Below are 15,711 nucleotides of genomic sequence, written 5' to 3'. Positions count from 1 at the left end.
TTAGGAAGAATACGAAAAGATATAATGGAAATAAAATTTTGCAAGCTGCGAAACAGATGGATGAGTGGCAATAATCTAGTAGATCTAGAAAACTGAACCCAAGACAGTAGTGAGTAAAGAATCCTCAAAAAGAACTGGTTACTTCTGGAAATGAGGGTGAGGGAGCAGGAACTAAAATTAGCGGAACTAGGGTAAAATATGTTTGAAAAGCTATAAATCTCCTCTCAGTTTTCCCCACTGAGTGTCTGCCTCCCTCCATCCCCACAGGAGTTTAGAGATCTACCTCTTAAAGAGTGTAAACAGAAGGTGTCTGAACTGGCAGCTAGATGCTTTTGCCTCCCAAGTAGAAGATTGAAGACTCTATTCCTAAGAATCAAGCCTGTGTGAGAGAAAAATCCCCAAAACTCTGATGCTGGCGATTCCCAGATTACCCAGTGATAAAGTTTAAAGTTGACAAGTTCCATGCATATGTTTGTTATGAACTGACAGCCAAGGTTTATCAGACAAGGAGAAAAGCTACTAACAAAAACAAAGACCAGAACAGACACAGATACCAACTTGGAGAAACAGATTACACAAAGAGAAGAAAACTTCAAATAAACTACCACTATTATCTTCAGAGATCTGAAACAAGAACAGGATGCTATTTAGAAAAGAATATTCAAAGAACAAAAACAAGCTACTGGAAATTTAAAACACAACAGAAATGAGAAACTCAATAAAAATATTGGAAGAGAAAGTTCAAGAAATCTACCAGAGAGAACAAAGAGACAGAGATGGAAAATAAGTTAAAAATAAGAATATTAGGCTGGGTGCAGTGGCTCACACTTGTAATCCCAGCACTTTGGGAGGCCAAGACGTGCGGATCACTTGAGGTCAGGCGTTCAAGACCAGCCTGGTCAACATGGTGAAACACCATCTCTACTGAAAATACAAAAATTAGCCAGGCATGGTGGCATGCACCTGTAATCCCAGCATTTGGGAGGCCAAGGCAGGCAGATCACTTGAGGTCAGGTGTTCGAGACCAGCCTGGCCAACATGGTAAAAACCCTGTCTCTACTAAAAATACAAAAAAAAAAAAAAAAAGAATATTAAAGACTAGTCCAGAAACACAAAAATGAATAAAAGGAGTTCCAAAAGAGAAAAAAAAAAAGAAAACAAAATAATTGCAAGAAATTTTCCTGAAACCAAAAGATACAGATCACTAGTTTGAAAAGGCCCACCAGGTACCTAACACATTAGATATGTGTTCACACCAAGGTAAATCATTGTGAAATTTCAAACTCTGGGGGAAAAAACTGTCCAGGGTTTCAGGAAAAAAAAATTTAATGGTTAGATACAAAGGATTGGGAACCGGAATGGATTTGTACAATCTCAATAGCGTTACCAGGAACATGAAGAAGAGGAGTGCCTGCAGAACTCTTACTGAAGACCTGAAAAATCCAAATCCATTTAATGAAGAAAAATCCATTGAATGTAGAATTCTATATCCAGTCAAAGATTAGCATAATCAATTTCAAACATACAAATCTCAAAAATTTTACCTCCAAGGCACTCTTTTCCAAGAAGCTATCAAAGAATGTGTTAAAATGCTAGAGGAACTAGAAAGAGGAAAACTTGGGATAGAAAGAAGTCCAACCCAGAAGGAAAACAGTGACTGCCAGGATTATCACAAAGATCCCAGAATGATGGCTGTGCACAGATGTCGAGGTCAACCATCACATGTAAAGGGACAGTTTTGTTAAGGACTATCGTTACCATGGTCTCCCTGCCATGGTATCCTCTTTTTATCCAAGAACAGAATTCCAGGATAAGCCTGGCCCAGTTCTTATCTATCACTGACCTATCTTTACCATGTGCTGGTCAAGTTTCTGCTCACTCTTGCCCCACTCCTTGGATCTGATGAGGACCTTCATTTCATTCCTAAGTAGTTTTATGCTTTGATCTAATCCTGAAAGCCAGGGGTAGGCACTAGTGAGTTTAGAAATAAAATAGACAGAGCAGCCAACTCCTTTTGGCCATATTCTACCGGACACTGAACACCTGGTTCGCATTACAGTTCTTCCAGATGACAACTATGGCAGCCATGAAAATTCCATTTTCTTCCTTTTTAAAAAAAAAAAAAAAAAAAAAGTTGAGATCTGGGCCAGGCACGGTGGCTCACGTCTGTAATCCCAGCACTTTGGGAGGCCAAGGTGGGTGGATCACTTGAGGTCAGGAATTCGAGACCAGCCTGGCCAACATGGTGAAATCCCACCTCTACTAAAAATACGAAAATTAGCCAGGCGTGGTGGTGGCAGGTGCCTATAATCCCAGCTACTCGGGAGGCTGAGGCAGGAGAATCACTTGAAGCCAGGAGGCGGAGGTTGCAGTGAGCCGAGATCGTGCCACTGAACTCCAGCCTAGCAACAGAGCGAGACTCCATCCCAAAAAAAGAAAGAGTTGAGATCTGGCTTTGTCACCAAGGCTGGAGAGCAGTGAGCCATGATTGTGCCTCATTCCTACACTCAAGCAATCCTCTCGCCTCAGCCTCCCAATGAAATGCACCTCTTAAATCTACAATTGCAGGAAATGTAGTTGAATGATGATCCTGGCCATCATATTTGAGCCAAGGCCATCCTTCCGATGGGCTGCTCCAGGCAATAATGAAGTGTTACATCCCAGCATAATCTGGCTGAGGGAGAGGTGGGCCTAATAAGGAAAGAAAAAGACTATACACTAAAATAGCAAAAGGAATTAGGTAGGAATTGGCTCCTGAAGTAGGAGCTAGGGGAATACCCCTGGGATTGGATGAGAGTGCTTGACCAAGAGGCCTGGAATATAAAACTGGATAAGCAAGAATTCATCAACTTCAGGTACTTTCTCAGGACACAGACTTAACACTCTGGCAAGGACCCTAGGAGATGGGGCTAACTTGCTGCTATGGTGACACCTAGAACAGGTGAGTGACACCAAACCCTGAGTGAAGTGGCAAACTGCGCTGACAGAAGTGGGAGGGCAGAATGGGTACATAATGAGTCAGAAGACTCACCGGAGGATTCTGTTCCACGGGAGGGCGCAGACGCACTGCTCACCAAGGGCATCAGGCTGGTGAGAAAGGCACTGGTGTCACTAAGTCTGTGATGGTGTCTTCTGCAGGCCAGGGTTGACTAGATTAGGTAATTGTAGACCTGGGTTTGTTAAATCCATGGAATGATTTGCTAGCCAGCTCTTCCATACCCAGGTAACAGAGGCCAAGCAGAGTTGTTTGAGCACAGAAGTTAAGAGGCCTCATATAATGAGCAGACAGATTGAAGAGGGAGTCAAGGGGAAAGGTGGAGATGGTTAATAGAACATAGCATGCTTAGGACCAAAACAGATGGGCAGCCAACAGAGGTGCTGCCTAACATCTACAACCAAAAAAGGGCAAGGATGGGGAAGTGGAGGCTGCAGATGGTCACCCCAATGAAAAGTCATAATCCATGCTTAGTTCCTAAGCCTGAGTCAATAATCTGACCAACACAGGTCTTACTTTTAAATCATCTTTTAGTTCTTCTTTGTAATTAGTTTAAGTTCTCCATAATTCCACTTAGGTTGGACCTTCAAAAGACATAGACCTCTAAATAACCTTTTCATTTTGTATGATAATGCCATTATCTCCTTCCAGCTCCCATACCCTGAAGACCCTAGAAGGCTCTAACTTAATATTAAAAGAAGGATTATTTGGTAGCCTATATTTCAGTAAGATTTTTCACTAATCCTTCTCACAGTTGCCCGTTTTTGTGATATTCCAAAAGGCAGAAAGTATTTGCAGGAAGTTGCTATTTATAGAATATGAACTGTATGGATCAAAGTTAAATGATTTTTAAAATGATCTATTTCAAGAGAAACACCAGATTTGAAATTGATCTTCAGGAAGCAAAGGGCTGAAAGTTAAAAAAATTGAAGAGAAAAGAATGTGTCTACACTAAAGTTCAAGTACATGACAACCAGAGAATTTTACACAGGTTTCAACTTTTTATAGAACAATTTTTTTGTTTGTTTGTTTGTTTGAGACAGAGTCTTGCTCTGTCACCTAGGCTGGAGTGTAGTGGTGCGATCTCGGCTCATTGCAACCTCTGCCTCCTGGGTTCAAGTGATCCTCCTCCCTCAGCCTCCCAAGTAGCTGGGATTACAAGTGTGCACCACCACACCCAGCTAATTTTTCTATTTTTAGTAGAGACAGGATTTCACCATGTTGGCCAGGCTGGTCTCAAACTCCTGACCTCAAGTGATCCACCTGCTTCGGCCTCCCAAAGTGCTGGGATTACAGGCGTGAGCCATTGCCCCCAACCTTATAGAACAATTTTAAAGCATATACAAACATACATTTAAATAGTTTGATCTCTGAAACTATTACAGAACATTTAGCAATATGACATTTACCCCTAGATGTTGACTTTTATGGAGCTTTGATTTTCTAAATGTGTTTATATGTATTCACTATTAAATATATTTAAATATGTACAAATACATACTTGTATTCATCAAATTTGTGCTTTTTTATGTGCTTTTTTCCCACTCATTTATTTAGAAAAGTTCTTTAAAAGGTAGTTATACCCAAAGCTGTTTATCAGTATAATTTAATTAGAGTAAATTGTGTTGGTATACAAATACAGAAAAATATTTACAGAGCTTAATAGCTCAGTGGCCACTATTGGTAAATAAGTATTCTAAATATCTGTAATTCTCAAAGGTTGTGTCATGTCCCTAAAAAAACAGTAAAAATAAAATAAAACTTTAGGACCTAAGCACCCACTGTGGCTAATTGCCCAAACCAGTGGAGATATTATCCTAGAGAGCCACCTGCAGTGCAAGCAAACTCAAGTATGTGCTACATGCCCACCAAGTAACAGTTGATTCCTCGGTTATTAAATTTAATCCTCATAAAAACACTTTCATATTATTACACTCCTTTTGCAGATGTGAAACCAAGCTTTGAAGGATTAAGTGGCTCATGGAAGGCCACATGGCTCTAAGTTGTAACTGTGGAGTTTGAACTCAGATCTTCTAGTATTAGATGTGGTATTTGGTCTACTTTGGCACAGAAGCCCATAGATCAGGAGTTGGCAAACTTTTTCTGCAAATGCCAGATGGTAAATATCTTGAGCTTTCCAAGCCGTAGGTTCTTTGTTGCAACTACTGAACTCTGCCCGTGTAGTCAGTAGTTCTATATCAACCATAGATAATACACAAATAAATGAGTTTAGCTGTGTTTCAGTGAAACTTTATTTATATGCACATGTGGTGGGTAGGATTTGGCCAGGGGCCATGATTTGCTAACTCCTGATAGCGATTAAAACATACAAACAAACCATAAAGGGACTAGACTCTAGAGATCCTCCTTTTCTGACCTTCGGAGGTATTTTTCATTATTGCTCCACTTACTATCCTGAGCATGTGATGATGATGATTTCGCTGTAAATTCATCCTCTAGTTCTTACCTCTTCCACGGTGCCAGCTTGCTTCTCCCTAACACTAGTTCCAGCTTTGTACAGATACACTTTAAGGCAGCAATCAGTATCTTTTTTTAATGTGAGTACCAATTCAGGAAAAAGAAGCTTTTTCTCTTACTCTTGGTAAAAACAGCTTTATTGAACCCCAAAAGGTAGAAACAATGTGTTCTTACAACTTAGATTCCTTACCGAACATTTCCAAATGCTTAAAAACATTGCTACTGCTTTTTGGTCACCAAGGTGCTAATATATGTGCAGCAGAATCATCTTTCTAATCTTCCATTCCTTAACTTTATATGATGCTTTAGGATTCAAAACATGTATTCTTGTACCTTCTTTCATTTATCTTTGAAGCAAACTTTGAACTAGTTATTATTATGGAGAAACTGATACTCAACAGGGGTTAAGTGACTCACCACGGTCACAATTCCTTCTCTCCAACTTAATATTGAACAAGCAGGTACTGTGCTAGGTGCAAAATAAACAGATAAAATTCCACTTCCTTCCCTGTCTCTCTTATCCCCTTTGCCATTCCCAGACTTCACCCAAATCTTTGTGCCTAGATAAGCAATTCTGAAAAGATTCTTCTCCTGGCCAGGTAGCTTTTTCCCCCTTAAAGTCTCTGTTGTTGAACCAAATGCTGCATTTGAAACGAGATCAGAGACCTTTCTGCAAAGTCAAACAGAGCATGAAGCGCTGTCATCTCGGCTGCTCATCCACTGCCTTATGCGATCCTTCTCTTCACGGACTCATCTCCACTATTACGCATGACTCGTTTTAAAAATTCTTAGACTCTCTGGTCAACGTAAAGTTCATTCTTAATATTTTATTCAGTTTACCATTTGTTCTAAACGTTAGTTTTATTTCCCCAAATAAATAAAAATTCCTTACTGCCTCTGCCAATAGCCTTTCTGCATACGGTCAGCCCCGTGTATCTACTGGCCTGTCTTCAACTGATTTTACAGGGAGGATCATTTCCACAGTGGGTTCTTTATTTGATCAGTTGTGTTACTTGTTCATAGTCATTTCTTCAAGATCTGCTCTTAACTCTTTCAGATTTTATTGGTTGGCTACTATGAATAGTTACCCTAGTATTTCCACTGAGCACATTCAGTAGTTCAGGGCATTTTTTTTTAGTTTCAGGTAAGGATTGTTTTTAATTACAAGGAGTAGCTGTCACACAGTGAGCCGGTTGAATGAAACTTTTTCACCCTACTCACCTCTGCAATCAGATCATGCAGCTCTCCTTCAGTAGGGCAGCATCCTAATGACCTGATAATTGTTCCAATCTCTCTGGGGGGAAAAAAAAAAGTTTTCAATGGTTTTAGAATATAAACTCTGAAAAGGCTAGGTTTCTCCAAATTATCTCAGAGCATATTTTGTAACATAGGAAACCAAATCACTCCAATATTGCCTCATGATTATAAAAGACGTTTTCTGGGGAAAGAAAAAGGAAGCTAAGTGAACCAAAGAAATATGAAAGAAATGGCTTCATTGACTGGCAAACACCTTGCCTGAGCCAATATAAAAAAGTTCTAGAAAGAAAAAGAAACGCTGGCCATGTACTAACTGACTTTAAGTGTTACTTAACTCTTTTGAGCCTCAGTTTCCACACCTGTAAAATGGGGATGATAATGTCTACCGCAGAGTTTTGCAGTGAAGTTGACATTAGTATCAGAGTGTTAAAAGCATGGCCTCTAGCACCAAACCACTAGGGTTCAAATCCCAGCTCTGTGACTTACTGGATTGGAGAAGTCACCTACCTAATCAATGTGCACATAAGCCTACCTGGTAGGTAAAACACAGTGACTTCCTTCAAACACTAAGAACCAGGATGGGGGACACACTAAGGGTTAAATAAGAAGAGCTATCATAAAACAAAGCACATCTCCTGGCAGAGCAGCTACTCAATAAATATTAGTTATTCACCTCTCCCTGCCCCCATCATAATGTAGTTCAATTCCACAAATAACCTAAGAAAAGTATAGATGCTATTCACTACTCTCTGAATATTAAGACAGGGGATGTGTAATTGATTATGAAATACTTCCATTCAAAAGTATTAAAATTAAAGTTGTAATGTTTGAAAGTTAATTTAATTTCACAAATATTCACTTAACTAGAATAGTTAATTTCTTTACCATTCTGGGTAATTTTAGCAGTATTATATTTACTCCCTATTTTACAAAGAAAACATTTTAAATAAGAATTTTAAATTTCTTCACTGAAAGAGGTTGCAGAATGAGTATCAACTTGAAAGTAAAATCTAAAAAAAAAAAAAAAAAAAAAAAAAGAAAGTAAAATCTAAAGTCAGTAACTATGGAATATAGGATTCTTTTCACTTACTGATCTTTCTTCTTAATAAATGAAGGGCCAACAAAACATGTACTATCCTCACGTCAAGTATATTTCCTTGTTTCCCCTGTTTTCTTGTTTTTTTTTTTCTTTCATATAGCAAAGGTATTATTATTATTATTATTATTATTAGAAAGGGTCTCACTTTCGTTGCCCACGCTAGAGTGCAGTGATGCAATCTCGGCTCACTGCAGCCTTGACGTCTCAAAACTCAGGTGATCCTCCCACCACAGCCTCCCAAGTAGCTGGGGCTACAGATGTGTGCCACCGTGCCCGGCTAATCGCACACTCTCACACTTACTGCAGGCAAGAGTTTCGAAGCAGGGCAACACAAATCTCACATTCTCACACTGATTGGAGCTAAATAAGTTGGTCTCAGGGAGGTAGAGAGTAGAATGGTGGTTACCAGAGGCTGGGAAGGGAAGAGGAAAAGGAGGACAAAGAGAAATTGGGTTAATAAGAACAAAAATATAGTTAGATAGAAGAAGTGAGTTCTAGTATTTGATAGTACAGTAGGAAAATTACAGTTAACAATAATTTATTCTATTTCCAAAACAGCAAGAAGAGAAGAATTATAATGTTCCCAACACAAAGATAAACATTTGAGGTGATGGATACCCCAATTACCCTGACTTGACCATTACACATTGTATGCAGTTATCAAAATAGCACATGGACCTCATACATACGTACAACCATGGTATCTCGATTTTTTAATTACCAAAAAACAAAAAAGATTTTTAAAGGGGACAAGATGGGGGAAAAGACAAATTCTAGGCCCGCGCTAGACCAAACAGCAGCCACCAACTACATCTAGCGATTACGCATTTGAAATGTGATGACTACAAATGGACATGTGTTGCCAGTGTAAAATATACACTGACTTCAAAAGCTTAGTATGAAAAAGAAAATGCAAAATAGCTCATTAATAGTTTTTAATATTGGTTACATGTTGAAATAACATTTTAGACACATTGGGTTAGATAAGATACGCTGTTAAAATTAATTTTACTTGTGTTAAATTATTAGGTTCGTGCGAAATTGTGGGTTTGCCATTAAAAGGGCAAAAACTGCAATTACTTTTGCACCAACCTACAAGTTTAGCCTAAAGCTGACTCCTTACATGTTTTAAGCTTGACCTAGAGGTTTCTGCATATATAGTGAACTGCAGCCTAACTGGACGTTGTAACAGACATAACCTACTCATACCCTAGTCACAGCGTTTCGGTCAATCACAGTCAACGCTTCAAACCTTGTTCAAAAGAGGCCAACTTCGAGCTGTAACTAGGCCAGCTGCTTCTGCACTTCGCTTCCATTTTCCACACATCACTTTCCCTTTTCTTGGAGAGGTGAACTGATTCTCAGATGATTCTTTGCTCAATTAAATTCTGTTAAATTCCATTCGTCTAAAGTTTTTCTTTCAACAACCTGTTTCTTTTTTACTTAAAAAAATGTGGCTAACAGAAAATGGAAAGTGATATACTATGCAAACTCTTTCTGCACAGGGCTTTTCTAGGGAAGAGCTTCCATCAGGAGTCAGACTGTGAGAAGAGAGCAGAGAAGGAGAAAGTGAGAATTACACTGTGCTGCGTCAGCTACAGAAGCCTCCTTGTTCCTCTCTGAGACACTCCCAGCTACTCAGGAGGCTGAGGCAGCAGAATCACCTGAACCCAGGAGGCGGAGGTTGCAGCGAGCCGAGATGGCACCACCGCACCCCAGCCTGGGCGACAGAGTGAGAGTCTTTCTCAAAAAAAAAAAAAGTATTAAGCAAATGTAAAGTGTGGAAATTTGTGTCACAACCTCATATACGGTACTTGAGTAACCTGAGTATAACATGTCTACCTGGGGTACAGTATTGACAGGATACACGAAGAGCTGGTAACATTCACTGGAGGGTGGAGAATGCCTTGGAGAGAGCAGGTGGCAGGGGCAAAGGCTGGAGGAAGTCCTTTCACCATCTACCTTTTGAATCGTTTGTATTACAAACAAATGAATACATACATTTTAAATTAAGTAACTTAGTCCCAGCTACTAGGGAGGCTGGGGCAGGAGGATGGCTGGAGGCCACGGGTTCAAGGCTGCAGTGAGCTATTACACACCTGTAAATGGCTACTGCACTCCAGCCTGGGCAGCACAGCAAGACCCTGTCTCTAAAAAGATTTTTAAATAAAACAACTTAGAACTTCATAAAATGAATATTCTGGCTGGATGATAAAAGGCTATAATTGTCTTAAACACGTAAGAGAAGCACGGTCTGACCCAGGGATAGGCAGCGAGGGGCAAGAAGAGCAAATGAACCTAAGACAGAGGTGGAAGGAGCCGTCAGACTTCATGAGGGAGAGGAAGGTCAGAAGAGTTAAGAATTTCTTATCAGTTGGTAATGAGTTACCAATATCAAGGACTGCATCAATCACTGAGCTCAGAAAACGGAAGGAGAAACAGGTCAGGCGCAGTGGCTCACATCTACAATCCCAGCACTCTGGGAGGCTGAGGGTGGGAGGATCACTTGAGGCCAGGATTTTGAGACCAGCCTGGGCAACACAGCAAGACCGCCATGTCTACAAAAAATTTTAAAAAGCAGTTGAGTGTGGTGGCATGTGCCTGTAGTACCAGCTACTCAGGAGACAGAGATGGGAGGATCGGTTGAGCCGAGGAGTTCAAGGCTGCAGTGGACTATGATCCTGCAATTGTACTCCAGCCCAGGTGACAGTGTGAGATCTGTCTCTAAAAGAAATACCAATACATGTGCAAAATAAATAAAAATAAAATTTTTAAAAGGAAGTAAAAAAGTTTGGGTGGAGGGAGATGAAGAGTTCAATCTGGCACGTGCTGAATTTCCAACATGCTTGTTCTTGCTGGTTATGCCATGAAAACCCTGGCCATCTCTCAGGGTTACGTCGCAGTGAGCAGCCTCGAGAGATGACGCCATGTCTCCCTCCAGGCCAAAGAGCAGGCTTGCTTCTTGCTTGCTATAAAAGCAGTAGATATCCCCTGTTCTGTTCCCTGAAATTCTCTGTTCTGAAAGCTCTGTTCCCTTTTTGTAATGCCAACCATTGCCTGTGCAGGCATCCAGCTGGGCCCATCACCAGGAAAAGGTGAGGGCAGGAGAAACTGTCACCCACAAGCTGATGCTCATGTTGCCTGCTGTGCCAAGAGGAATGAAGTCCTTTGTCACTGACCCAGGAGTCTCAAGTCTTGTGCCAACATCCATGGAACAGTAACAAGCTAACTTACTAGCTTACAAGTGGGGTAAAATCAAACTACAGACTTGATACTCCTAAGAGTGTGAAGCGCAGGAGAAGGATCAGGCTGGAGACGTGGATCTGGTCATGAAGGCACAGGAGCAGAATTCCTCTAAGTAGAATGTATTGGCTAGGAGAGACAAGGAAGAGGTCTGAGGAGTACCCACATTCAAGGAATGATTCAAGAAAGAGGAACCTGCACGAGAGACGGAGCAGAGGAGCCAGAGAGGGAAGTGAACATCCAGGAGAGGGCCATGGCACGGAGGCTAAGGAAAAAGAAAATGGAAAGTCATCCTTGGCTTTCCAATGCTGCTGAGAGGTCAAGGGAGGTAAATTCTGAGAAATATCCACTGGAGTTAGTAAAAAAGGAGATCAGCTATGATTTGACAAGGGCAGTCTCTGTTGAAGGTGGAGGAGAAATTAGATTGCAGTGGGTCAAGAAGTGAAGGGGAGAAGTCAGGTGTGGTGGCAGGTGCCTGCAGTCCCAGCTACTCAGGAGGCTGAGGTGCGAGGATTGCTCGAGCCCGGGGGAAGTGTGGGCAAAGGTTGCAGTGAGCAGAGATCACGATGTGAACAGCCAGTGCGCTCGGCACTCCAGCCTGGGCAACATACACAGACCCCCACATTAAAAAACAAACAAACAAAAATCCCAAAAACAAACAGAAGTAAAGGGGAGGGAAGGGGTGTCTGGAGAGGAACATGGTGTTAAAGAGGATGTTTTTTCTTTTTTGATACTGAAAACCTGAAAGATGCAAGCATATTTCAATGCTACTGGGAATGAGCCCTTGCAAAGAAGGCTGACGAGGGCGTTGTTCACCAGGTGGGTGGGCTTCAGGCTGACGAGGGCCTTGTTCACCGGGTGGGTGGGCTTCAGGCTGATGAGGGCGTTGTTCACCGGGTGGGTGGGCTTCAGGAGAGGGTGAGAAGGCCTGGGCCACTTAGTGCTCAGTGTTCTTGCAGCCACCCCTATCCTAGGTCCTGCCACCTGCACGTTGCTACATGTAAGAGAACAGCAATTTCTTCCCTATCATAGGAAATTTCCCTCTCCCTCTTTCCACATCCCCTTGAGGAACCCATCACCATCCTCTTCTTTGCTGAGCAAATCTGCTATGGTCTCATCTCACCGGGTAGACCACAGAAAACAAAGCCCACATGATGGGACATCTTCCAGGCAGTAAGCAGCTTCTTTCTCTCTAGTCTCGAATAATAAAGGCCTCATGATATAAGAAAAAAAGGCAGATTATTTTGCTGATGAGGCCAGAGTGGCCTAAAAAACAATAACCATGGCTTCCTCAAGAACTCACCCTGTACACCCACAAACTGCTCCACGAGCTCACCTACATCTCACCCACCTTCTTCTCCTCCTCTACTGCACTGGACGAGCTTCCTTCCTCTCCACGAGCTCACCTACATCTCACCCACCTTCTTCTCCTCCTCTACTGCACTGGACGAGCTTCCTTCCTCTTGTGGAAAGCGAATCTCCTCATTGAGCTCTGGGGCCCTGGAAGCTGTGCTAAGGCTCCCTGTGGCTGGGCCTCGTGTAGACAACATGGATGCTGTCCCTGCCTCAGGCCTAGACAGCTCATGAGCACAATGCTTTTCCTCTCTCCACTTTCCCCCAGAGACTGCACTAAGCCTTGGGGTCCCAGAACAGCAAGTCTTCTCTGAGGATCACTGATGGGTTCTTGGAAACTGCAACTGTGAGCAAAAGGACATATAACAAAACCATTTCTTTTCTCATTAATGTTGTAACAACATTATTCAAAGACTTGCCATACGTCATTTCATTTTAAAGGTGCAGTTTACAACAACTGATTGAAAGGTTAAGAGAAAACTTACTGTACAATATAAGAGACTAAAGGAAGCCACAAAAGCTACTAATATTAACTTTTTATTGGTCTTGACAAGTAGGGGTACAAGATTTAATCGGACTTAGAAAAGTAATGTGACTTATCTGTTCTCTCAAGTTGTAGCAGACAGTTCCTATCTGTACCCCTAGTTTGTCTTTGGAAATGGGATGATGAAGAAACTCGCACATAAAGACTTCGCCGTCCTCTGTGTAGCACAGGGCAAGGTCCTCTGCTGAGAGCGAAAGGGACGGAAGAAAAGAGACAGTCTGAGCTGTGTCTGGGCTCCCTCCAGTACTTAACATCACCACAACTTGCCTCCAGGCCCGTATATTTCAAGATAGCAAGCCTCCTCCTCACTCTCACATTCTAAAACCTGCCCTTCTCCTGATGTGCTGGATATTTCTGGGTGCCCCCTAGAGGCCCCCTCTATTCTTCTCCACCTGCCCAGTTTCTCCATCTGACTGACCTCTGCTTTTGTGCCAGGCTCCCTTGCCTCAGGCTCCCTGCTGTGTACAGTCAACACGAGGCATGGCATGCATCTTCTACTGCTACGTAACAAGCTGCCCGCCACAGAGGGATTGAATCAACAAGGGCTTATTCTTTTCCACCATTCTGCGGGTTGGCTGCGTGGTTCCTCCAGTAGTATGGCCTAGGCTCACTCATGGAGCTGTGCTCAGCAGTTTATCTACACACAGCTGCTCAATCCTCTACACTCAGCCACTCAAAATGGCCACTGTCACCACCCTGAACTCTCTGGGCCCTTCACCCGCCATCCCGCCTCCTGTTAATCCATAACCCTGAACATCTCTAATTTTCACTTTCTTTGTTCCTGCAAAGCACTGCTGCAATAAATAATAAAATAAAATAAAATAAAATAAAATACCATGGACTACTACAGATTCACCCCATCCAACATCAAATCTGTCCTGGCTGTTGCCTAACAATCCTCTCAGTCGTCTGCTGGCTTCCTGGCAAGCTCCCTCCAAACAGCTATTCTGGAGCATCTCTTGCCTCAAGCTCCAAAGTACTCACTCCCTTCATCTCAGAAAACGTCCTTATCACCCATTTCACTCAACAGATGTGAACTGCACAATCACTGGGTGCTATGATTAATCCTCATGTCACCGTTGGGGTCGCTGACTTTGTACCACTTTAGAGGAATGTCCTATAGCTCTTGCCTTGTGCGCTTAGCCTTGGAGAAATTAAAAGTGCTCCTCCTCAATGAAGCAAATCTACTGCTTAGTTTTTCGTTTCCACACTCAGCTCTTGTTCTTCACATGCTTACCTCTCCCTCTCAGTATCTTCATTCTTTTCTTTATTAGCTGTTTCCTCTTTTGCCTTGAAATATTCAGGTATCTTCCTTATCTTGAACAAAAGTGATAGGTGCTTTGCCAATCTCAACCATTCTATTTCCGGACTTCCTTTCACTAATCACAGTATTTCTTCTAAATGGCTTATCTTGTAACTGTCAGCTTCATGTCGCACTCATCCACCCCATGCCTCACCACTCTGCAGAATCCTGCCATCACTAGCCTTCCACTGCTCAGCCAATCAGCCAATGTCTCCCTCCCACTCCCTCCTCATCTCCACTCCCCTTTCTCCTGTAACCTCCTTACTGTCCCCTCCCCCATGCTTCTGGCTGCAAAATAATCTCCAGGGTTTTGTCTTCCTTTTTGGTGGGGCGGGGGGGTTGGGTTGGGTTGGGAGGATAGGGTCTTGCTCTGTTATCCAGGCTGGAGAAGTGGCACGATCACACTCACTACAGACTCAAACTCCTGGGCTCAAGTGATTCTCCTGCTTCGGCCTTCCAAGCAGCTGAGACTACAAGTACACATCATCATGCCCAGCTGATTTTTTTTTTTAATAGAGACAGGGTCTCGCTATGTTGCCCAGGCTGGTCTTGAACTCCTGGGCTCGAGTGATCCTCCCACCTCGGCCTCCCAAAGTACTGGGATTAAAGGTGTGAGCCTGGCCAGGTTGCTACAGTTTAAAATATTAGCGAAGGTGGCCTGGCCAACATGGCAAGAACCCATCTCTACAAAAAATTTTTTAAAAATTATTGGGAGGCCAGGTGCGGTGGCTCACGCCTATAATCCCAGCACTTTGGGAGGCCAAGGCAGGCAGATCACTAGGTCAGGAGTTCAAGACCAGCCTGGCCAATATGGTGAAACCCTGTCTCTACTAAAAATACAAAAATTAGTTGGGTGTGGTGGCGCAGGCCTGTAATCCCAGCTACTTGGGAGGCTGAGGCAGCAGAATCACTTGAACCCAGGAGGTGGAGGCTGCAGTGAGCCAAGATTGTGCCACTGCACTCTCCAGCCTGGGTGACAGAGTGAGACTCAGTCTCAAAAAAAAAAAAAAAATTATTGGGGTGTGGGTGTGGTGGTACATGCCTGTAGTTCCAGCTCCTTGGGGGAGGATTACTTGAGCCCAGGAGGTTGAGGCTGCAGTGAGCCGAGATCGTGGGCACTGCACTCCAGCCTAGGCAACAGAGGGAAACTCTGTCTCAAAATAAATAAACAAAATATTACAGAAGGCTGAGAGAATAAGCAGAATCTTAGATCTGGACAAAAAGACCACTGACCTTAATAAGAGCACTTGCAGAGGAGAAAAAGAGGAAGAAAAAACTCCAGAAGAGAGCCAGCAAAGAGAAAATTTAGATCATAAGTATAGAGTACACCATGGAGAAATACGGCTACGAAAGAGAATGCACATCCTAACCAACAGCTGAGAGTTCCACAGCACTCACTGTGTGCCAGGGACTGCTCTGACACAGTAACCCACAGATTA

The 15,711-nt window shown here is 42.6% G+C and overlaps 1 protein-coding gene across 5 annotated transcripts in view; it reads right to left on the bottom strand.

Moving 5' to 3' along the window:
- EFCAB2 (EF-hand calcium binding domain 2) overlaps window positions 1-15,711 on the bottom strand; it is a 153,339-nt gene that overhangs the window by 52,781 nt on the left and 84,847 nt on the right. For 2 of the 5 annotated variants that reach the window (XM_009196026.4, XM_003893674.5), the window contains exon 3: window positions 6,695-6,767. In XM_009196026.4, the coding sequence (XP_009194290.1) occupies window positions 6,695-6,767 (73 nt within the window). Of the gene's footprint in view, window positions 1-6,694; window positions 6,768-9,671; window positions 9,874-15,711 lie in introns of those variants that run through there. The other 3 variants (XM_031660115.1, XM_031660123.1, XM_031660125.1) reach the window with 3 other exon arrangements.

The sequence above is a fragment of the Papio anubis genome, chromosome 1 (genome assembly GCF_008728515.1).
Source record: "Papio anubis isolate 15944 chromosome 1, Panubis1.0, whole genome shotgun sequence".
NCBI lineage: Eukaryota > Metazoa > Chordata > Mammalia > Primates > Cercopithecidae > Papio > Papio anubis.
The sequence above is the reverse complement of the archived record's forward strand: the minus strand, read 5'-3'. Positions and strand labels throughout refer to the sequence as shown.